Source organism: Taudactylus pleione, unplaced genomic scaffold (assembly GCF_031769625.1).
Source record: "Taudactylus pleione unplaced genomic scaffold, aTauple2 ptg000124l, whole genome shotgun sequence".
NCBI classification, from domain to species: domain Eukaryota; kingdom Metazoa; phylum Chordata; class Amphibia; order Anura; family Myobatrachidae; genus Taudactylus; species Taudactylus pleione.
Window position 1 is genome coordinate 2,211,965 of NW_028284526.1, and position 24,290 is coordinate 2,236,254.

The window sequence follows — 24,290 nt, forward strand, 5'->3', positions numbered from 1 at the left end:
AGATGAGGAGGTAGCACAAGACAGAACATACAGATGAGGAGGTAGCACAAGACAGAACATACAGATGAGGAGGTAGCACAAGACAGAACATACAGATGAGGAGGTAGCACAAGACAGAACATACAGATGAGGAGGTAGCACAAGACAGAACATACAGATGAGGAGGTAGCACAAGACAGAACATACAGATGAGGAGGTAGCACAAGACAGAACATACAGATGAGGAGGTAGCACAAGACAGAACATACAGATGAGGAGGTAGCACAAGACAGAACATACAGATGAGGAGGTAGCACAAGACAGAACATACAGATGAGGAGGTAGCACGGTAGCACAAGACAGAACATACAGATGAGGAGGTAGCACAAGACAGAACATACAGATGAGGAGGTAGCACAAGACAGAACATACAGATGAGGAGGTAGCACAAGACAGAACATACAGATGAGGAGGTAGCACGGTAGCACAAGACAGAACATACAGATGAGGAGGTAGCACAAGACAGAACATACAGATGAGGAGGTAGCACAAGACAGAACATACAGATGAGGAGGTAGCACAAGACAGAACATACAGATGAGGAGGTAGCACGGTAGCACAAGACAGAACATACAGATGAGGAGGTAGCACAAGACAGAACATACAGATGAGGAGGTAGCACAAGACAGAACATACAGATGAGGAGGTAGCACAAGACAAAACAAACAGATAAGGAGGTAGCACAAGACAGAACATACAGATGAGGAGGTAGCACAAGACAGAACATACAGATGAGGAGGTAGCACAAGACAGAACATACAGATGAGGAGGTAGCACAAGACAGAACATACAGATGAGGAGGTAGCACAAGACAGAACATACAGATGAGGAGGTAGCACAAGACAGAACATACAGATGAGGAGGTAGCACAAGACAGAACATACAGATGAGGAGGTAGCACAAGACAGAACATACAGATGAGGAGGTAGCACAAGACAGAACATACAGATGAGGAGGTAGCACAAGACAGAACATACAGATGAGGAGGTAGCACAAGACAGAACATACAGATGAGGAGGTAGCACAAGACAGAACATACAGATGAGGAGGTAGCACAAGACAGAACATACAGATGAGGAGGTAGCACAAGACAGAACATACAGATGAGGAGGTAGCACAAGACAGAACATACAGATGAGGAGGTAGCACGGTAGCACAAGACAGAACATACAGATGAGGAGGTAGCACAAGACAGAACATACAGATGAGGAGGTAGCACAAGACAGAACATACAGATGAGGAGGTAGCACAAGACAAAACATACAGATGAGGAGGTAGCACAAGACAGAACATACAGATGAGGAGGTAGCACAAGACAGAACATACAGATGAGGAGGTAGCACAAGACAGAACATACAGATGAGGAGGTAGCACAAGACAAAACATACAGATGAGGAGGTAGCACAAGACAGAACATACAGATGAGGAGGTAGCACAAGACAGAACATACAGATGAGGAGGTAGCACAAGACAGAACATACAGATGAGGAGGTAGCACGGTAGCACAAGACAGAACATACAGATGAGGAGGTAGCACAAGACAGAACATACAGATGAGGAGGTAGCACAAGACAGAACATACAGATGAGGAGGTAGCACAAGACAAAACATACAGATGAGGAGGTAGCACAAGACAGAACATACAGATGAGGAGGTAGCACAAGACAGAACATACAGATGAGGAGGTAGCACAAGACAGAACATACAGATGAGGAGGTAGCACAAGACAAAACATACAGATGAGGAGGTAGCACAAGACAGAACATACAGATGAGGAGGTAGCACAAGACAGAACATACAGATGAGGAGGTAGCACAAGACAAAACATACAGATGAGGAGGTAGCACAAGACAGAACATACAGATGAGGAGGTAGCACAAGACAGAACATACAGATGAGGAGGTAGCACAAGACAGAACATACAGATGAGGAGGTAGCACAAGACAGAACATACAGATGAGGAGGTAGCACAAGACAGAACATACAGATGAGGAGGTAGCACAAGACAGAACATACAGATGAGGAGGTAGCACAAGACAGAACATACAGATGAGGAGGTAGCACAAGACAAAACATACAGATGAGGAGGTAGCACAAGACAGAACATACAGATGAGGAGGTAGCACAAGACAGAACATACAGATGAGGAGGTAGCACAAGACAGAACATACAGATGAGGAGGTAGCACGGTAGCACAAGACAGAACATATAGATGAGGAGGTAGCACAAGACAGAACATACAGATGAGGAGGTAGCACAAGACAGAACATACAGATGAGGAGGTAGCACAAGACAAAACATACAGATGAGGAGGTAGCACAAGACAGAACATACAGATGAGGAGGTAGCACAAGACAGAACATACAGATGAGGAGGTAGCACAAGACAGAACATACAGATGAGGAGGTAGCACAAGACAGAACATACAGATGAGGAGGTAGCACAAGACAAAACATACAGATGAGGAGGTAGCACAAGACAGAACATACAGATGAGGAGGTAGCACAAGACAGAACATACAGATGAGGAGGTAGCACAAGACAGAACATACAGATGAGGAGGTAGCACAAGACAGAACATACAGATGAGGAGGTAGCACAAGACAGAACATACAGATGAGGAGGTAGCACAAGACAGAACATACAGATGAGGAGGTAGCACAAGACAGAACATACAGATGAGGAGGTAGCACAAGACAGAACATACAGATGAGGAGGTAGCACAAGACAGAACATACAGATGAGGAGGTAGCACAAGACAGAACATACAGATGAGGAGGTAGCACAAGACAGAACATACAGATGAGGAGGTAGCACAAGACAAAACATACAGATGAGGAGGTAGCACAAGACAGAACATACAGATGAGGAGGTAGCACAAGACAGAACATACAGATGAGGAGGTAGCACAAGACAGAACATACAGATGAGGAGGTAGCACAAGACAGAACATACAGATGAGGAGGTAGCACAAGACAGAACATACAGATGAGGAGGTAGCACAAGACAGAACATACAGATGAGGAGGTAGCACAAGACAGAACATACAGATGAGGAGGTAGCACAAGACAGAACATACAGATGAGGAGGTAGCACAAGACAGAACATACAGATGAGGAGGTAGCACAAGACAGAACATACAGATGAGGAGGTAGCACAAGACAGAACATACAGATGAGGAGGTAGCACAAGACAGAACATACAGATGAGGAGGTAGCACAAGACAGAACATACAGATGAGGAGGTAGCACAAGACAGAACATACAGATGAGGAGGTAGCACAAGACAGAACATACAGATGAGGAGGTAGCACAAGACAGAACATACAGATGAGGAGGTAGCACAAGACAGAACATACAGATGAGGAGGTAGCACAAGACAGAACATACAGATGAGGAGGTAGCACAAGACAGAACATACAGATGAGGAGGTAGCACAAGACAGAACATACAGATGAGGTTGGGAGCTTAGTGCAACACATATTATTATTATTAACAGTTTCTTATGTAGAGCAGCATATTCCGTTGCGCTTTACAGTAGGAATCATAAATAGAACAAAACTGGGTAATAACACACAGATATATAGGTAGGAAGGCCCTGCTCGCAAGCTTACAATCTATAGGGAAATAGGTGTGATACACAAGGATAGGTGCTATCTATTGCAATTTTGGTCCAGACAGAACATATAGCTATGGGGTGAGGGGGTAAACAATACAGGACATAGAGACCAAGAGAGGTACAATCAGACATATCAAAGGACGGAGGATAACACAAAGAAAAAATATAAGATGGAAAGAATAATCTAAATAAAATGGATATTATGACTGCAATAGTAATATTAGAATAAAGGCTGTCTATCTGAATATATAAAGCCGAGAAGGTAAATGGGCTTCGTCAGAATAGATAATTGTCAGTTACTTTTTATTACTTTACCCCATTTACCTTGTCTATGAGAATTTTTGAGGTTAATATATTTAGATAGTATTTACACTAACATTATTATTACAAGCATAATATATATTCTATTTACCAGTGTATTTATTTATATACTGTATTTGTGCCATTATTTCTTTTGTATTTTGTGAACCCCCTTTTAAAACGGGATACCCCTGTGTCCCAGGCCAGTGACAGAAAGACATCCATAGAGAAGCTTCTGCGTAATGCAGCCAGCGGGAGGAGGAGTGAATAACAACAGGCCAATTGAGAGGTAGGACAATTTAATTTAAGAAATTAAAATGTTATACATTTAATTTGGTGTTTTTCTTTTTATGTCAGATTTTGAAAATGATATTTGTGTCTGTTATGTGGTCAGGGCATGAAGTGAGTCAGGGGTATTTGTGTGTCTGTTATGTAGTCAGGGTATGATGTGATTGAGGGTATTTGTGTGTGTCTGTTATGTGGTCGGCATGATGGTGAGTGAGGTGTATTTGTGTGTCTGTTATGTGGTCAGGGCATGATGGTGAGCGAGGGGTATTTGTGTGTCTGTTATGTGGTCAGGGCATGATGTGAGTCAGGGGTATTTGTGTGTCTGTTATGTGGTCAGGGCATGATGTGAGTCAGGGGTATTTGTGTGTCTGTTATGTGGTCAGGGCATGATGGTGAGTGAGGGCATTTGTGTGTCTCTTATGTGGTCAAGGCATGATGTGAGTCAGGGGTATTTGTGTGTCTGTTATGTGGTCAGGGTATGATGGTGAGTGAGGGTATTTGTGTGTCTTATGTGGTCAGGGCATGATGGTGCGTGAGGGGTATGTATGCATGTTATGTGGTCAGGGCATGATGTGAGTGAGGGGCATTTGTGTGTCTGTTATGTGGTCTGGGCATGATGGTGAGTGAGGGGTATGTGTGCTTGTTATGTGGTCAGGGCATGATGTGAGTGAAGAGTATTTATGCATGTTATGTGGTCAGGGCATGATGTGAGTGAGGGGCATTTGTGTGTCTGTTATGTGGTCTGGGCATGATGGTGAGTGAGGGGTATGTATGCCTGTTATGTGGTCAGGGCATGATGTGAGTGAGGAGTATGTATGCATGTTATGTGGTCAGGGCATGATGTGGCTGAGGGGCATTTGTGTGTCTGTTATGTGGTCAGGGCATTATGGTGAGTGAGGGGTATTTGTGTGTCTGTTATGTGGTCAGGGCATGATGTGAGTAAAAGGGTATTTGTGTGTCTGTTATGTGGTTTGGGCATGATGTGAGTGAGGGGTATTTGTGTGTCTGTTATGTGGTATGGGCATGATGGTGAGTGAGGGGTATATCAGTGTGTTAGCATTAGGGTCAGGGAGTGGTGGTGAGAGGAATTAAAGATAGTGAAATATGAAATCAATGAGCGATAGTGAATGATGGGTACTTCAGTGTTTGAGAGATGGTCTCTATGAATGGTATGAATTCGATATACAGCATTAATTGATGGGCGAAAGGTATTTCAGTGGGTGGTGGGTAAGGTAGTGTATACAGGGAGCAATACCTACACCTGTGCCTGCACAAAGGTGATGCGATAGGTGAGTACTATTGGCCTACTAAAATACGTGTCTGTGGGGGGGAGGGGGGGTCACAAATATATATGTGAAGAGGAGAGAGTCATTGGGGTGGTGGAAGGTGGGCGCTAACTATGCCCATCATGGTGCTAGTCACACCCCCTGTACAGACCACTCCTCAACACTCGTCACGCCCCCCACATCATTAGTCACATCCCTGTGACACTGATCACACCCCTGCGGCAGAATACAATAGGCCCGTCATAAATTTCAGCTCCAGGCCCATTTGGGCCTTAATCTGGCACTGGGGAGACTCAGACACCCTGCTGCTGCTGCCAGGCCGCCTTCACGGAGGTCCTGTGTCTATAATTAATCCGGCCCTGAATATGACACATTTTTAATTTAAAGCCACCATACATTGAGGTTTTAGTTCAGCCCTTATTAGAGCTGAAACCCATTCTCCTTATCCATATCCTAAACAACCATTATGGAGAATCTTATACTATATATTTTCAAGAATCTAACATAAAAACAAAAACTAAATGTGAAAAAAAAAAAATATATATACTGTATACTGTGTATATATAATATAATGTATGCCAAAATAATATTGCTACATACATAAAAAGCTTCTGTCTTCTATTCTTCACACTGAGTATATACAAAGGAGAGAGAAGACAAGGGCCCTGATTCAGACCCACTCACGAGCGGCTGTCCGCTCGCAAGTGGGTCGATGTTCTGCACTGAGCATGCGCACGACGGAGGGAGCTCCGTCGTGCGCATGCGCCAGATGCGACGAGCGAAGGAAAGTCCTTCGCTCGTTGTGTCTGATCAAAGGGGGCGTGCTGTCGATGTTGATTTACAGCACGCCCCCTTTGGTGGGCGTACCGGGGGCGTGCCTCCCTGACGGGGGCGTTCCCACGGGAACGCCTCCCGCCAGAAGCCGGCCCACTGACATCACTAGTGATGTCAGTGGGAGTGATTTTGGCTCTGATAGAGCCAAAATCACTCCGGAGCTTGCGGTTGAAAACCTCAACCGCAGGCTCTGGCTCGCAGTTTCGATGGTCGCGATGGTCACGACCATCGCGGCCATCAAACTGCACGCTCGTATAGGCTGTGGGTGGTGACCCACAGCTATACGAGCGTCCAGGAGGACGCTCCATTTTTATGGAGGGCGGCCCTCATTCAGAGCGTGCGCGCTGCTCAGAGCGTATGGCTCTGAATGAGGGCCAAAGTTTTCTATATATAAATAAATATTCCTTTTTTAGAAACCTTTTTATGCAGAAAAGACATTTCTATCATATTTTCACCTAACTTAGATATTTACCCAGAATCGAATTAGCTCCAAATAGTTATAAATCTCTACATCTCTAAGTTTAAAATACATTTATCCTGAAGGTACCAAATGCTTTTTACTAATATATACCAAAATACCTATACCTAATTTAATGCAAAAATAATAAATGTACAGTATATAATATAAAGGACTATTACATCCTTACATATCTTTATTCTAGCCCAATATATTTTACTCTGTTTGGGATCTTTCAAAGAGATGTCGATAAGTTTGAAAACATTGCAAATGCATGCTGTATACTTCACAATGGTGCCTTTCAATAAGTTAAGGTTGGAGGGGGGGAACCCCTTTAATGAGGAGGTTCATCCCCAGGGATCCCTGGCCTGGGCTGACTAGCGGTCAGGTGTTGAATGCTTTGGCCAGGTGACCCCACGTCATTTTTTTTGTGATTTTTAACATTCTACTATTTTTTTTTTTTTTTACAAAGCCTTCACGGATCTCACTGATCTGTAAAGACTTCTGTATAACTCGGACCTTGTAATGAAAGTTACATTACAAGGTCCGAGTTTTCATATATGAGAAAACTCACACTGACTCGCACAATGTAATAACCTCGAACTCACAAGTTCGCAGGCCATTAGTTTTGCCGAGTTGTGGGACAAACTCGTACCTTTAAATGTGCGCGAAGGTCCGAGTTTGTCCCACACACAAAACTTGGACTCTATTACATTTCCCCCTAAAGAACATATGCTAATACACAATAAGTTATAGTGAAGTAGCACAGGTATAGGCTGTCCAGCTTTTGCACGTAACTTTTATAATGGCCAGGGCCAGCTCTAGGGGTGTTCGACCAGTGCGGTCGTACAGGGGCGCCACCCATAGAGGGCGCATCCCCTCCCCAAAATCCCAATTTCAGTGGGACAGTACTGTCCTGCTGTTCCACCCGTGGGATGAAGTGGCCCGCGGGTGGTCAAATCGGGAGGTTGGGACCCCCACCCGGACCTCCATAGTGTGAATGGATACAGCGCGTGCATGCGCATGGCATCCATTCACTGACGGGAGAGGGCTGGGGGAAGCCCAGCCAGTGACGGGCTGTGCTTTACCCCCAGCCTAACGTTATTTGGAGGTGTGCCATGAGGGCACGCCTGCAAATAACGTCACTTAGGGGGCGTGGCATATGGTAATGAGGCCATGCCCCCAAGTAACGGGCCGGCACAGGGTGCTCAGTTTTGTGCAGCTGAACTGTTTGCCTTGTGCAGGCTGTCAGTGTTTCTTGTATTAAATAATAAACTATGGGCCTGATTCAGAGCCGGACGCTATTTGCGAACGGTCGTTCAGAAAAAGGGTCCGGCTATTTAAATAGAGCGTTCGCTCTTTGCGGTCTGTTGATGCCTCTATGTCTGAGCGAGCGAACAAAACATGTTTCTCTCGCTATTTTGTAAAGACGCCCCCTGGCCGTTCGCATCATATGTCATCTCCGCTATTTATTAGATTAATCGAGTACATCAAAAGGCGTCTGCACTGCTCGCAGTGCTTGTGGTAGGTTTTACTTCCCGCAATCACTGCGAGCAGTTCAGGCTAAGAGACAACCAAGTGACATGGTCGATGACGCTGCTTTGTTAATTATGCACATCCATTAAACGCCCGTTTTGTCCGTTTGGCACCCCTGCGTTCGGATCTCCACTCCCCGTTTTCAAGCACCTTCCCCTGTTACCACCCACAAACGCCTCATTCTGTCACTCAAATTAGCAGGCCCTCGCTGTTTTACGAGCGCACGATTTCCGACCGCAATGACTGGTTGGCGCATGCGCCTTACGACCCATACGCATGCGCAGATGCGCGAACATCGCTCGGAGCGAGCGAGCGGCTGCTTATGAGCGGCTCTGAATCAGAACCTGTGTTCGGCTTAGTACAGCTATAGTAGAGATCAGCGGATTTGGCTTCCAGGAAACTGAACCCATCTGAACTTACCTGATCCAAGCAGAGGGGGCTCGGATGTCCCCACCATTTTTGGATTCCAAAATGAGGCAAAAGGTCATCTTCCTGGCATTGAATCGCAAAGTTTTGGATCCGATATAAGTCCCTCCTGCAATGATTCTGATGCCATTTGTCAAAAGGTGTCGTACAGCGGAGCTGCAGAGGAAGTTCAAGTTCAACTTCAAAGCGACACTGTCTGATGGGCAATGGCACCACACATCCCTGACTCCCTTAGTTTAAATACTGGCCAAGCAAGTTTTTTGATAGGTAGTCAGCAAAACATTGTTTTTTTTATTTTTTATAGTGCAGAAACACATATATTATATATTAGTGCGTGTTGAAAAACATCAGGCCATGATACTGTGTTTAAAAAGTCTAACACTAATGGTCCGTAGGTCAAGGGCCACTGTCTTAATTTTATCTGCGCAGTGCATCGCAGTCAGTGAGCAGTTAGTTGTTAATTTTTTTTTTTTAAATAATAAAATGAGTGAATGCTGAAAATACTTCAGGTCTAGCACTAATGGTCAGTAGGTCAAGGACCATTTGTTTGTCAACTTTTTGGACATGTTGACCATTTGACACTGCCAACATTATAACTGTCGATCATTTTAATCTGTCGACCTTTTGAGCATTTCAACCATTTGCATCTCAACCATCTGGTGTCGATTTTTTGATTGTCTATCTAGACACTGTAGATCTTCCATCCCGGTACCGTACCTGGGCCCCCTGCATCGCTTTTGCTCCAAGGAATAAATACATATAAATAAAAAAAGAGACAGGTTTAAAGAAAAAAATACTTTAATAAATAAATACTTGAAGACCCCTCTTAAGGCTGACTTTTTCATTATTGAAGATAACCCAAATAGGGTTTAAAAAAATAATTGAAAAAAATATGTACTGCACTAGGTCCCCCAAGCTAATAAAGGATGCAGTACTCTTGTAAATAAATAAATCTTTCTTATTTCCAAATATAGGCCAGGAGTAAGTATTTTTTCTAAATAAAAAAACTTTTTGGAGAGGGATCCTCCGGCTTCGTTGACGCATGTGCTGCTCGACAGCAGTGCATGCACAGTGTGCATCAGGGACCTAAACCAGATAACAGTGTGATAGTGCTATGCTATCACACAACTTCCAGCTCTTCTCCTGGATGGGTTTTTATCGGAGCCTGTCTCCTGGCAAGAGACCCATGGTAAATTTGCGTGAGAATATACATTTTCACATTGCAAATTTGAGCAAAAAATATTTAACACATCCGCATTAAAAATGGGAATTTTGATACATATGTCTCTATATGATCGGAGACTTCATCCAATTATACCAGAGCGTACTGTACTCAGCAAAACAATGAAAGGTGAATAACTGTTTACCAACATACAAAAAGGAAAAGGCAAATTACGACGTCAAACAGATCCAAGGTTACTTTTTAAGCTAAAGGGAGAAGATTAGTAGTTGAGATCCAGGTGGCAAAGAAACTTGTTACAGAAAGTCATCAGAGGTCAAAAACACAAGAGCAGAATAATACAAACGTACAGTATCCTGGAGCATGGAACTGAGGCTGAAACTATGCCCGGCAATGTGGCTGACTCCTATTTAATCTACTTTGACCCAATGAGTGACTGATTGCAATGGAGTGTGTGATTAAAATCAGTGTAGATCGGTACAGCTACAGACTAATACTCCATACACACTGACAGATATATCGTCGGTCTAGTTATATATCTGTAGTGCATAGGCAGGTGTGTACAGACAATAGGTCTGTGAATTACTGTACATTGGCCCTCATTCAGAGCCGTTCGCTATTTGCGGTCGTTCGTTTAAAAACAAGGGGTGGCTATTCAAATGATCCGTACGCACATTGTAGTCTGTTCACAACTCTAAGTCTGAACGAGCGAGCAAAACATACGTTTATTTGTTAAAAACGCCCCCTGGCCGCTCGCATCCTACGTCATGTCCGCTATTTATTAGATTAATCGAGTACATCGACCAGCGTATGAACTGCTCGCTATTCTTGTGGTTGGTGTTTGCTACCACAAATTTGCGAGCAGTTCTGGCTATAAAATAACCCAGTGACGTGAACAATGACGCTGCTGTTTTAAATATACACACCCATAAAACGCCCGTTTTGACCTTTAAGCACGCCTGCGTTCGGATCTCCACTCCCCGTTTTCAAGCACCTTCCCCTGTTACCACCCACATACGCCTCATTCTGTCACTCAAAATAGCAGGCACTCGCTATATTGCGTAACAACGATTTTTGACCGCACTGACTGGTTCGCGCATGCGTACTAAAAACCGTACGCATGCGCAGATGTGCAAACATCGCTCGGAACGAGCGTACTGCCGCTAACGAGCGGCTCTGAATGAGGGCCATTGTTCAGACATATCACATCTGCCCTGCAGCACAGTCGATGCTGAAATACCTTGCAGATATATCAGCGCATCTGACATATATGTATGGGCGACCCACCGACTGCCCGTACATTTGCTGCAGGGACCCGGCAGTGACTGACATCTCAACTGGGTGGGTGATTTAAAGACTCGCCCAGTTGTGATGTCATCGCAGACAGCCAAACGATTGGTAAGTGTGTATGCACTTACCAATCATTAGTAAGGTTGGTGGGTTGGCCTGGTTTGTACCCATCTTAATGAAGAGCATCCCACTTGCTAGGCAACCTTCTGGGATGCAGTTAATATAAGCACTCTAACAAGTTGGCAATATATTAATAATTAGTTTCAAATCATTTTATATATTTGTGCATACTACAGTATTTAGAAACCTTGATGTTAACAAAATATTGCTGTGTTTTTATAGTGGGTATTGAAGACTTCTATCAACCTCTTCCCCAAGAGCCACCAAAACCATCTACCTAACATAAGCTTTCAATTTATTTAAAACCTGACTCAAACTACGGTAGAAATGCAAATGCAAATAATTAATACTAGGATGTTGACTATAATTATCCTATTTAATATACCAGGCAAGGAGAATATATTTGCAAAAGGCTACATCACATATACCGTGATAAAAAAAAAAAAAATAGCCCCAATTATGTTCTTGTACAAATTAGGTTATTGTCCCTAATTTTAATCATAAAAAAATGTGAATAAATAATCAATCTACAGTATTACTGTTATTTGTCTGTTCAGACATCAGTTCAGTTAATCAAATAGACTATATTGTATAAATTAACTCGGTATATATTGCAGACTAAAATTTAATTATAACAGAAAAGATACCCTTGTGCTAATTAATAAAAGTAAGAACTTGTATAGAAATTGTCATAAGATTCCAAAAAATATATAAACACATTTATTATCATATGTACATTAAAATATGTTTTTCATTGACCGGTCAACAAACAGCACGTTTAACACTAAAATAGCACATATAGGACCTGATTCAGAGCCGCTCGCAAGTGCTGTACGCTTGCAAGAGGCCCAATGGTATGCAACCGCGCATGCGCATGCTTCGTTCTGCGCGTGTAAAACTACTCTGTGCAATCACAGCCCGCTCGCTCGCCCAGCACAGACAGCCCAGTGAAATGAGTGACAGGAGAGGCCGCTTGTGGGTGGTAACAGGGGCAGGACTCTAATAACGGGGGAGTGGAGGTGCGAACGCAGGCGAGCCTGGGTGTTTCAACGTCGTGTCTAAGGTGTGCATAATTAACAGGCAGTGTCATAGTACACGTCACATGCCTGTTTTTTAAACTGAAGTCCTCGCAGTGCTTGCGGCAGGGTAAGGCAACCACAAGCGCTGCGTTAGCTTCCGATGATCCTCGATGTACCAATGTTTTAATACACTTCCTGGAGATGACGTGCGCTAGTGGGCATCTGAAACATACACTAATGGGTGTCTGCATACACAGAACGATCGCTCGCACAGCCAAAGTGGGCGTGCTTATGTCTTTCCGAGCGAGTGCCTGCCATGGCGTCACTTTGTTGAATTTGCATATGCTGGATGCGAGCGATTGCATCTAGCGAGTGGCTCTGAATCAGATCAATCTCTCAATAATATGGAAAATAATTAATATGTTTGAAAAAACAATATAAACATAGGATCCAAATATTATTAATAATAAAATTGTAGAAGGACAGCGTAAGGCAGGTGCAATCTGACTGAGCCAGGTTAAACCCCATGGTTGTGGGAGCAGTATACTTTAAAGGACTTTGAGGTTGGTGTCAATCATTAGTCTTAGCCTATAGGGTTCTTTGTGGGTTGGGCCTTGCTGGTATATTAGGTCTGTTATTCAAAGAACCAGCCTCTTTGTTTCTGGAAATCCCACCCTCCCTCCCTGTTTGTTGTGTGTTTGTTTGTTTTGTGTGTTGTGGCAGAAAGAACGGTAATGTGCTTTTAGTTATACAAATTAGATGGGTGTGCTCTCCTTGTTCAGTGATAGGCCAGAAACGTCCTGACCGGGAAATGACACAGCCCGTCAGGTCTGAGTGTGTTTTGTGGGTGTGTACGTTCTTTGTTGTCCGCCAGCATACTAACTTTAACCTCACAATTATGTTCAATGGGCAACATCTAATTATCTAATTCGATTGCCCAAATTCAATATTTTATTAACTATTAATAATCTAATGTCAAATAAATTTGACCTTTAATTTTAAATCCAACTCCTGTTGTCCGTGTGTTTATTTTAGATAAGTCTTTAGTTGTGTTAAGTCTGTAAGGTATAGTGCGCATATCAACCATAGAGAGTTTAGGTGGATATATACAAAAAACATAAACATTAATAAAAAATTATCACTGTGCCCACACGTGGGAATTGTGAAAAGTGTTCTTTTCAATGCGTGATAACAAATTTTTTTCAGTCTGCATGAATAAATGTTGGAATCAATTGAGGACAAATGTCCGATATAAATCTCCAAGCAGTTCATAAGGAATTGGTATGAAATACCGCCGGTTCGATTCCCATCAGCAGCAGCCCGACAGGAGCAGAGTGCGACGCAGCGGAAGGCCGACAGCGCTGGAAATCCCGATCGTGGATAGGTAAGTATCCACTAACCTAACCCCCTAACCCTAACCCTCCTTAAGGGTGCCTAACCCTAACTTCCCCCCCAAGTGCCTAACCCTAATCCCCCCTCTAAGTGCCTAACCCTAACCACCCCTTCCCCGCTGCCTAAACCTAAGTCCCCCGGGGGGGTGCCTAACCCTAAGTCCCCCCCGGGGGTGCCTAACCCTCCCTCCCCCTAGCCTAACCCTAACCCTCCCGGAGTGGTGCCTAACCCTAAGTCCCCCCCGGGAGCCCTAAACCTAACCCTCCCCCCCGCGGCTGCCCGCTCGCGGTGCCCGGCATCACTACGATCGTGATGCCGGGCGCCGGTCTCCCGGCGTCGGGGAAATGCCGGGCGTCTACATCTAGACGCCCGGCATTTCACCCTTGCCGGGATAAGACAGTCGGGAAGCCGGCTGCCGGTATTTAGGCAGTCGGCTTCCCGATTGCCTCCCGTTCGTAATAGGGGCCAAAAGTTATATTAGGTCTCCTCTTTGTGTGATCCGCTTGTTCCCTCTTGACTGGTCGAAGGAAAGAGGTCCGGGGGAGAGGAGTGTCTTTACTCTTAGACAAGGGATTCTCCAAGCTCGTATCTGTGTTCTCAATGGGCAGCAATGTATCTCTGCCTCCACCTTGCTGAGCGAATCCCATCTGGCAATAACAGGTAAACGTCCATGTCTCCGGAGCTCCCGGCAAAAGCAGCACACATGTGGGTAACACAGACTTGATCCTAGGGTCCACAGATAACCTCTGACTAGTTTTGCACCATCAATGGGGGCTTTTTCAACAATGTTTAACATAGAACATAGAAACATAGAATTTGACGGCAGATAAGAACCACTTGGCCCATCTAGTCTGCCCCATTTTTAAACATATTATTACCTCAACCCTTATTGATCCTTACTTCTTCTGAAGGATATCCTTATGTCTAACCCATGCATGTTTAAATTGCTCTACTGTCTCAGCCTCCACCACCTCTGATGGGAGGCTATTCCACTTGTCCACTACCCTTTCTGTGAAGTAGTTTTTCCTAAAATTTCCCTTGAACCTACCACCCTCCAGTTTTAGTACATGTCATCTTGTTCTAATAGTTCTCTTTCTTTGAAGAATGTCTCCTTCCTTTACCTTGTTAAAACCCTTTATATATTTGAACATTTCTATCATGTCCCCCTATCCCTTCTCTGCTCCAAACTATACATATTAAGATCTTTTAGCCTTTCCTGGTACGTTTTGTGGTGTAGACCTTGCATCATTTTAGTTGCCCTTCATTGTACAGTCTCTAATGTATTAATATCCTTCTGGAGATATGGCCTCCAGAATTGAACACAGTACTGATTCCTCTCCCTATGCAACCAAGCATCTGACTTGCCTTCCTCATGTTTCTCAGATTTGGGGACGAGCTGTTAGCTGCCAACATATACATTTAATAATCTGGAGCATATGCAAAGGGAACTTCTGGAAGATATAACACAAGGAATATAATATATGTGTTTCCAGTAAATGGAGTCCAAACAATTCCCGTGTTTCCAACCAGTGGAATACAAGATAAAGAAAAGAACTTTCCTTAATGTTGATTTATCACATGACTGAATTACAATAGGATCAGGATTGGTCCCTATCAGGCCTTTATACCTGCAGCTAACAGTCCTCCCCCACCCACAAAATGTGTTAGAACGATTTGTACCTATGGGAATTCCTCTGGTACAATAACATCATCTTCACAATCTGGAACCTTGCTACCCAGGAGTATTTAACATTTTATAAAATGTCCCCATGTTCTACTTTGTCCGGCTGGAAGATTCACATGAGTAAACACAAATGTGTTATATATTACATTGTTATAATACAATAATATCTTTTTTTTGTGATCTTTCATTTTTCCTGGTATACAACTTTGTTACCTTTATTGACCTAAACTTTGGCCTGACTTCCAATTGTTCAGTTTATGATGGAGATGTATCAAACCTTGAAGAGAGATAAAAAGGATCGAAATGAAGTATAAGCCAATCAGCTTCTAACTGTCATACTCCAATTTTATAGCTGTTTGAAAATTGAAAGTTAGGAGCTGATTGGTTGGTACTTTATCTCTTTCCAATTTATCTTTTTCTGAGCTTTGATGCATCTCCCCCATATACTGAACAATATGAAGTCAGGCCTCAGTTTATATCAATAAAGTTAACAAAGTTGTATACCATATATATTATTATTTTATTTATTATTATTATTATTATTATTATTATTATTTATAATAATAATACTTATTATTATTATTATTATTATTATTATTATATATATTGTCATACCAATATGTAAAAATATTATGTAATAAAACAATTAGAAAAAAAAATCACATTTGGATGGAGTTATTTCTAATATCAATAAATTTAATTGCACTTTTATTAACATATATAAATTAATAAACCAATATTACTCATATCATTAATATATTTGACTTTCTGGTCTTATCTGATCCTCTTACAGTTTATTTTCTTCCTAAAAGCATTATTAATGTCTTTATTTCTAAGGCTGTATATGATAGGGTTCATCATTGGCGTTAATACTGTATACAACATGGCCACTAGAGAGTCCACATCTGAGGAGTAGGATGCTGTTGGCCGAATGTACATGAAGATAAGTGGCAGGAAAAATATATTTACCACCGTGAAGTGGGAAGCGCATGTGGAAAACGCTTTCTTGCGTCCATAGTTGGAATTTATTTTGAGGATTGCTAGTATTATTTTAAGGTAAGAAATAATAACAAAGGTAAAACTTATTAAAATAATAAAGGCACCAATTGAGGACCCAACTGCAACATTGAAGGATGTGTTGGTGCAAGCCAGTTGTAGCAATGGTGGGTGATCACAGTAGTAATGGTGGATGATATTAGGACCACAAAAAGGTAATTTCAAGGCTAAGATTAAGGAAGTGGCTGGAAACATAAAACCCCCAGACCATGCTGCAGCTGAGAGAATTATATATAATCTCCTGGTCATAATTGTTGGATAATGTAAAGGAGAGCATATTGCAATATATCGATCATATGCCATTACGGTCAGAAGTAAACACTCTGTTGCTGCTAAAGACAGGAAAATATACATCTGCATAAAACAGGCTGTGTATGAAATGGTATCAAGATGCATCGAGAACTTCGCCAGCATCTTAGGGATGGTGACAGAGGTGTAGCTCATGTCTAGGAAAGACAAATTGCCGACAAAGAAATACATTGGAGTCTGTAGTCTTTGGTCAAGTATGACCAGGAAGAAGATGATGCCATTACCAGTGAGGGTGAAGAGGTATATAAAGAGAAACAGACAAAATAGCAAAATATGATAGTTCTGAAGACTCGGGAATCCAAAGATGATGAATTCGGTTACAGGGCTGAAAGTCAGATTGGAAGAACCAGACAAATAAATATATTCTCCCTTAACCTGGAAGTGATTATTGAAATGCAAAAAAAATAAATAATTAAATTGGATAATTCAGCTTTACTAAAGATAATTACACATATATGCATTTATTTTTGTGGAAATTATCTTGTGCAAGGTAGGTGCAGGTGTTATCATGTCAAGATGTCGGTGGTTATGGGGATAATAAATGTTAGTCTTCAGGATGCTGGGATTTTGTATTAATATCCTACATTTCAGTGTCACACAGTCGTGTTTGCAATACAAATCTTTTTGTGTAGGACAAAATAAAATGTAATTGTTAGAAATAATATATGTTATCGCAAAATTTATTGTTTTTTAAAACAGCACATTTTATTTACAGATATTTTTTTGCCCCACTTACATTTGTGTTACAAAATGTGATTGTACCATTAAATTCAAAATTGAAATAAAAATTTACAGTAGCTCATTTGGAGAAATAAACTGCCAAACTGACCGGATGGTAAATTTTTACTGTTCACGGCGCCTGTGCATTATCTGCAGATGTTACACACTGTTATTGTATGCTATACTTTATTACTACGTTTTATTTTAAATAAAAAGTGTGTAGACAAATTGGTCAGACTTTGGACTTAGATTTGACACTTACACTTTTGCACTGAGCGCCTCTGGCGATCCATCCCCTCCCCCTTCCCCCACACACACACACAATTGCACAATTATTATTATTATTATTATTATTATTATTATTATTATTATTATTATTGTTATTATTATTATTATTATTATCATTATTATTATTATTATTATTATTATTATTATTATTTATTTATATGGTGCCACAAGCGTTCTGCAGCGCCTTATAAAGTACAAAACAAATAAGTTGACCAATTCTAGTTTATGCAGGCATTTCCATAGACCAGGGAGTAGGTATCCATTTTGAAGGTGGTGAACCACCCAGACACAGGATTACAAAACTGAAGGCAATTTATGGTGCACATCAAGTAATTTGTAATTAGCATTAAAGTACGTAGTAAGCATGGAAGTGTGTGGATGTGTTTTACCATTATTACCTATTTCACTAATTAATTTTTATGCTACTTTTAACATCTAACTTCTAGAAAGTACACACACATAATAATTTCATTTACAAAAATGATTATATGGAGCTGTAATGTTTGGCAGAAACTAGTGAATAATATTGATTTCTTATGTCACTGTACTGCAACTGGCAAACAGGTTGGTGTTTTTTCTAGAGATGTGCATGGACCTCCCTGGTTTGGTGTTGGCAAAACCACCCCCTAATGTTATGGTTTTGGCAAAATCACCCTGAAGTGTTTTGGTTTTTCCTGCTTTGGTTTTGGATTTCTTTAAAATTGATAAAAACAGCTAAAATCACGTAATTTGTACGTGTTTACATGCAATTCAAAACCTGAGATTCAGTTTTTAAATCCATGTTACGAACTTACAGCAGACCCGAGCCAGGAGGCTGTTCTACTTGGAACCCCAAAAGTGATCTGAGTCAGGATTTGACTCAACTCGGAGCCCCAAAGTTAGAGTTTGTTTAGTTTTCAGCAAAACCGAACCATACATCTCTAATTTTTTCTCTGACTGCAATAAACTTTTTGAGAAATTTCTATTGCAACCATAGCATAATAGTAGCACATTAGATGTAAAATAATTTTGTGCTACGAAACATTGATGTATAATTTCTGTAGGGCTCATTTATTTTGCACAACAGATTTAGTGGTTACAAAATGATTAATGAAAGTTCCCAAAAAGAACTATATTACCTGCCACAATATATATTGTACATACTGTATCATTGATTTTGCAGACAAAATTTAGTTAATAGATTACATCTACTAGATAAGAAGGTAGAACACCTTAGATTATCTTTTCACACTCTTTTGAGACTGGTAGAAGCCGGCAACATTGATTTGTGAATAGTTTCATAATGAATAGCCGATATACTGTAGCGTTATTGCACAAACAACTATTATAGACCACTATGTATATTTATATACCGCTTCATAACCAGGTTATTGCATGAGATGGTCGAAAGCAGACAACAAAATCAGAACATTATAGACCATTTTTTTTGAGTAAATCATTTGAAAGGATAATGAGGGATATGATTCCAAAATTTATTGTAGGTTAACCAATTGCCGATCGGACCTAACAAATATAATTATTACTAGTTCTAATCTGGACATTGGGAGTGTCATTTACAGTATGCAATATATTACATTATATGAAACTGTTTCCTATGGATTTACATACAAATGTAAATAAATTGAGAATACTCGGCCTAGGGGAAATTATGTATATATAAGTGGAGAAATGGTTGAAGACAGAGCGTAGCTATAAAAACATCACATTTAGTGCAGTCTGACAGCAATCAGTATAGTGCCAGGTCCTTATTATTTTTTTTTATTAGTAACTTTGTTGATGGGCAAAAAATTAAGTTGTCCATACATGCTCATGTCACTAAGATATGCATATTGTTAATAGCACAGTCCAGGATAGCAAATGGCAGAGTAGTACAGTGGTTGTACTTGGTAATGTGAACTGAGGGCTCGATTCAGACCCACCCTCTAGATGTGTACACTTGCACCCAGCGTATGCAAATTCAGCAGTGGCAGGTGATCGCACGCCCAACAAGGTTATGGGCATGAATAGGGCAGTAAAGCGGGCACAGGCACCAGATTTTGAATGATGCAATGTGGGAACAAGCCGCGTATTCACTAGCAGATAGTGGAAGGACAGTATGATTATTACAACATTGTAATCGTACAGTCGTTCCTTATCCCCTGCAGTGCCTACACTATATGATATGTCGTTCAGTGTAGGCAACCTCCCCCATCCCTGAACATGGCCAATCTGTCGTTATCGGTGAGTGATGTCAGTAACGACCAGCGGGAGCGAGCATCGCTGGTCGTTTCCGACATTAAACTGCCTGATTTATGCATGATTAATCAGAGATTGAACGATAACAATGTCGTTATCGTTCAATCGCTCATTTATATCTGCAAGTGGATACGCGGCTTAAATGGATAAACATCATGTGCAGGGAACCAGCTGGGTGCAGATTTCTGAGGCTGTGACACTAACAAACACCTGTGACTGTAGAAGTGGGACGGGTGACGGAAGGAATATTATAGCATGGATCACGTGCAGTAAGGTCCTTTGTGTAACAGCAGATAGATGCAGACTGGCATATATACTGTATACATCTACCTATATCATTTGTGATCCGGTGTAGATACACAATGATTATGATGGCGGCTATCAGCACTACTGAGCTGCTTCTGATTGGCTGATTGTGAATACATGACTGACACTGATAGGTCGATTTCTTTATAGCTCTTGCTAACATTATGTTTTTGCAATAACAAAGATCAGTAGTGATTTCTACTGTATTACAGAGGTTTTCTTCATGTCTTGTGAAGCCTAATAGAGAGTGCATCTTTTACAAGTACATCAAATGATTAAAAACAGTAAGTGCAGGTGAGGTGTGCCTGATGTAATCCTGGTGAATATGCTACGTACAGACGTCCTCTCATCCTACCAGGGGCAGAACTATGGGTGACAATGGAGGCGCCTGCCGCCTGGCGCCAGCACTGAAGGGGCGCCTCCTCCATTGTCCACATATATTCATCCCACTTAGGACTGTAAATATATACCCGGAGGGTATATAAATCGTTTGTTTAATAAATGAATCATCTTTTTCTAGAGATGAGCGGTTCTGTGTTGACTGGGTTCTTTCCACCACCAGTAAGTTTAGATCTGAAAACGTCATCTCATTGGCTGTCCATAACACATGACAGCCGGACAGCCAATAACATGATGTTTTCAGATCCGAACGTTACTGAGTCAAAACCGAACCGCTCATCATCAGCTAGGAAGGGTTCTTTACTGTAAGAGAGGTTAAGCTGTGGAATTATTTACTGCTTAAGGTGATGATGGCAAATTAGTAGCAGAATTCTAACTGAAATGGGTAAATGCCGGCTGCCTTTCCATGTACTGCACAATGCTGGGCAATGTTTATTTGACTCTGCTATTTACAGATGAGCTGGGACACCTCCTTCCTGGCTCTTATTCTATCCATAGATTATAACTATGTCTCTTTATAGTGAAACCTGGTTTTGTCAAAGTGTAATATTGCACATTCATCCTGGATTTACTTAGTACTTTGTATAAAACCTTTAAAATTAATGAAACATTGACCTGAAACTTTTTTATTAACTTTACAAACTATAGGGTCTATGTAATAAGGGCCTAATTCAGCCGTGCACTTTAGTGCACTGCAGAACGCAGAATCCGGTGTTCGGGAATCTGTGCAGGCCCAAGACCTATTCTGCACATGTGTAGAACGGGTCTGCGTGCCTGCACGTAAACCGCATTGTCCAACGCGGCATCGGATACTCTGCAGACCATCGTTTTAGGTAACAGAGGCCATCACTGTACCCTCCCTGCCCCAAAATGGCAGCAGACAGTCAATCACTGTCAGTCTGCTGCCATTTTGGGGCAGGGAGGGGGCAGCGATGGCCTCCATTTCCTAAAACGATGGTCCGCAGAGTATCAGATGCTGCGTCGGGCAACGCAGCTCAGATATGTAACGCAGCAGGGGGCGTGATGCCTCCATGCAGCATTACCATATCAGCACAGACGGAATAGCTAAGCTGCTTGCGAGCAGCTTAGCTATTCCATCTGAAGCTGAATCAGGCCCTAAGTATTGGAGAGAGATAATATTAACGGAGATAAAGTACCAACCAATCAGCTCCTAGTTACTTTACTGACTGTAGGGCAGATGTATGAATCTCTGGGAAGTGATAAATGACCTAACAGTCAGCTCCCAACTGTCATTTTTCAAACACAGCCTGTAGCATGACAGCTGGGACCTGATTGGTTGGTCGTTTATCACTCTGCACTTTATCACTTTCCAGAGCTTCATACATCTGTCCCTGTTTTTGAAAAATGACAGTTAGGAACTGATTGGTTGGTACTTTATCTTTGTCCACTTTATCACTCTCTAAGGCTTAGTACACAGACCCCAATGTACCGGTATAATGATTTTTATATGTAACTATATAACTATGTTAAAATGTAATAATGCAATATATAACTAACTACAGTACTATATGTAACAATGGAATAATGTAATATATAACTAACTACAGTACTATATGTGACAATATAATAATGCAATATATAACTAACTACAGTACTATATGTAACAATGGAATAATGCAATATATAACTAACTACAGTACTATATGTGACAATATAATAATGTAAAATATAACTAACTACTGTATTATATGTAACAATGTAATATTGCAAAATATTACTAACTACAGTACTATACTGTATGTGACAATGTAATAATGCAATATATAACTAACTACAGTACTATATGTGACAATATAATAATGCAAAATATAACTAACTACAGTACTATATGTAACAATCTAATAATGCAAAATATAACTAACTACAGTACTATATATAACAATGTAATAATGCAAAATATAACTAACTACTGTATTATATGTAACAATGTAATATTGCAAAATATTACTAACTACAGTACTATACTGTATGTGACAATGTAATAATGCAATATATAACTAACTACAGTACTATATGTGACAATGTAATATTGTAAGATATAACTAACTACAGTACTATACTGTATGTGACAATGTAATAATGCAATATATAACTAACTACAGTACTATATGTGACAATGTAATATTGTAAGATATAACTAACTACAGTGCTATACTGTATGTGACAATGTAATAATGCAATATATAACTAACTACAGTACTATATGTGACAATGTAATAATGTAAGATATAACTAACTACAGTACTATATGTGACAATGTAATAATGTAAGATATAACTAACTACAGTACTATACTATATGTAACAATGTAATAATGCAAAATATAACTAACTACAGTACTATACTGTATGTGACAATGTAATAATGCAATATATAACTAATTACAGTACTATATGTGACAATGTAATAATGTAAGATATTAGTATGTAACATTGAAATAAATGTAAAACAAAACTACAGTATGGAATTATGTAAAACTGTACTGAGCTTTCAGGATAATGCAGGTTGGACAGAAAAGTTTAGCACAGTCCCTCATTGTTTTAAATACACACTAAATGTTAATGAACACAAAACAGAGCACACACTTACTGTATATGCCACAATCCCAATACTAATCAGACTTACCTTTGAATGATCAGCTCCCATTGCAAAAATATGCAATGATAATAATTGAATACACTTTCTAATTAATCTAACTGGGAGTTTAATACATTATTAAGCTTTCTTATTAATAACATTTTATTTATATGCACATATGTGGTCTAAAGCGTTATAAACTGTTTCAAATTTCTCTTCCCCTGCGAAGAAAGATTGAGTCAAATTCTATTTATACCCCTTGTTATAGCACAAATAGGGGCATACAGTGATTGTTCTAATTCTCACAGGTCTGATTAATTAGTGTGCTGATACTTTGTTTGTGTCCCAGACCTCCTTAATGACTTTGTTGTTGTTGTTGGTGTTTATGATAATAAAAATAACCCACCCTGAGTCTTTTCCTACAGGGACTAATCAGGGACGGGATAGTTGGCATTGTATAAACAGAAGTGACCAAAAATTATCCCATATGGAATACATTATGGAAAGTCACAATGACATTGTATTGTGTGGTTGTTGTGAATCTATTACCTTAAACAAGACAATTAATTAGCAATTACAAAGGATTGGACAAATGTCTCCAAAATTTAGCCAATAATTATAATTAACGTGGGAGACTCAACTAGCCAGCAAAAGAGGATTAATCTCATATTAATACCCCTTTTCCACCTAAATTCCGGGTCTGACCCGGAGTTGGAACAAGGGCCCTGATTCAGAGCCGGACGCTCTGACCAGAGCGCTCGCTCTGAATCAGGGCCCTCCTCCATTAAAATGGAGCGTCCTCCTGGACGCTCGTATAGCTGTGGGTCACCACCCACAGCATATACGAGCGTGCAAAAAGATGGTCGCGATGGTCTTGACCATCGCGACCATTGGAATTGCGAGGGAAACCC

General features: G+C 40.9%; 1 protein-coding gene across 1 annotated transcript; it reads right to left on the minus strand.

Annotated features, from left to right (window-relative positions):
• Positions 1-10,087: 10,087 nt before the first annotated feature.
• LOC148523964 (olfactory receptor 6N1-like) lies at positions 10,088-23,461 on the minus strand. The gene is made up of 3 exons (XM_088472483.1): positions 23,428-23,461; positions 16,260-17,208; positions 10,088-10,110 (listed from the first exon to the last, which is right to left on the minus strand). Exons 1-3 carry the CDS (start codon positions 23,446-23,448, stop codon positions 10,088-10,090), a joined length of 993 nt encoding a protein of 330 aa, XP_088328609.1. The 5' UTR covers positions 23,449-23,461.
• Between the last annotated feature and the right edge of the window lie 829 nt (positions 23,462-24,290).

Bases quoted from the DNA above. Each gene is read 5' to 3' on its own strand.
- LOC148523964 (XM_088472483.1), bottom strand. From the start codon at position 23,448: ATGGGAGCTGATCATTCAAAG. The intron at 17,209-23,427 runs GTAAGTCTGATT...AATCACTTCCAG, and splicing joins TGGGAGCTGATCATTCAAAG to GTTAAGGGAGAATATATTTA. The intron at 10,111-16,259 runs GTAAGAGGATCA...TGCTGAGTACAG, and splicing joins TTTTAGGAAGAAAATAAACT to TACGCTCTGGTATAATTGGA.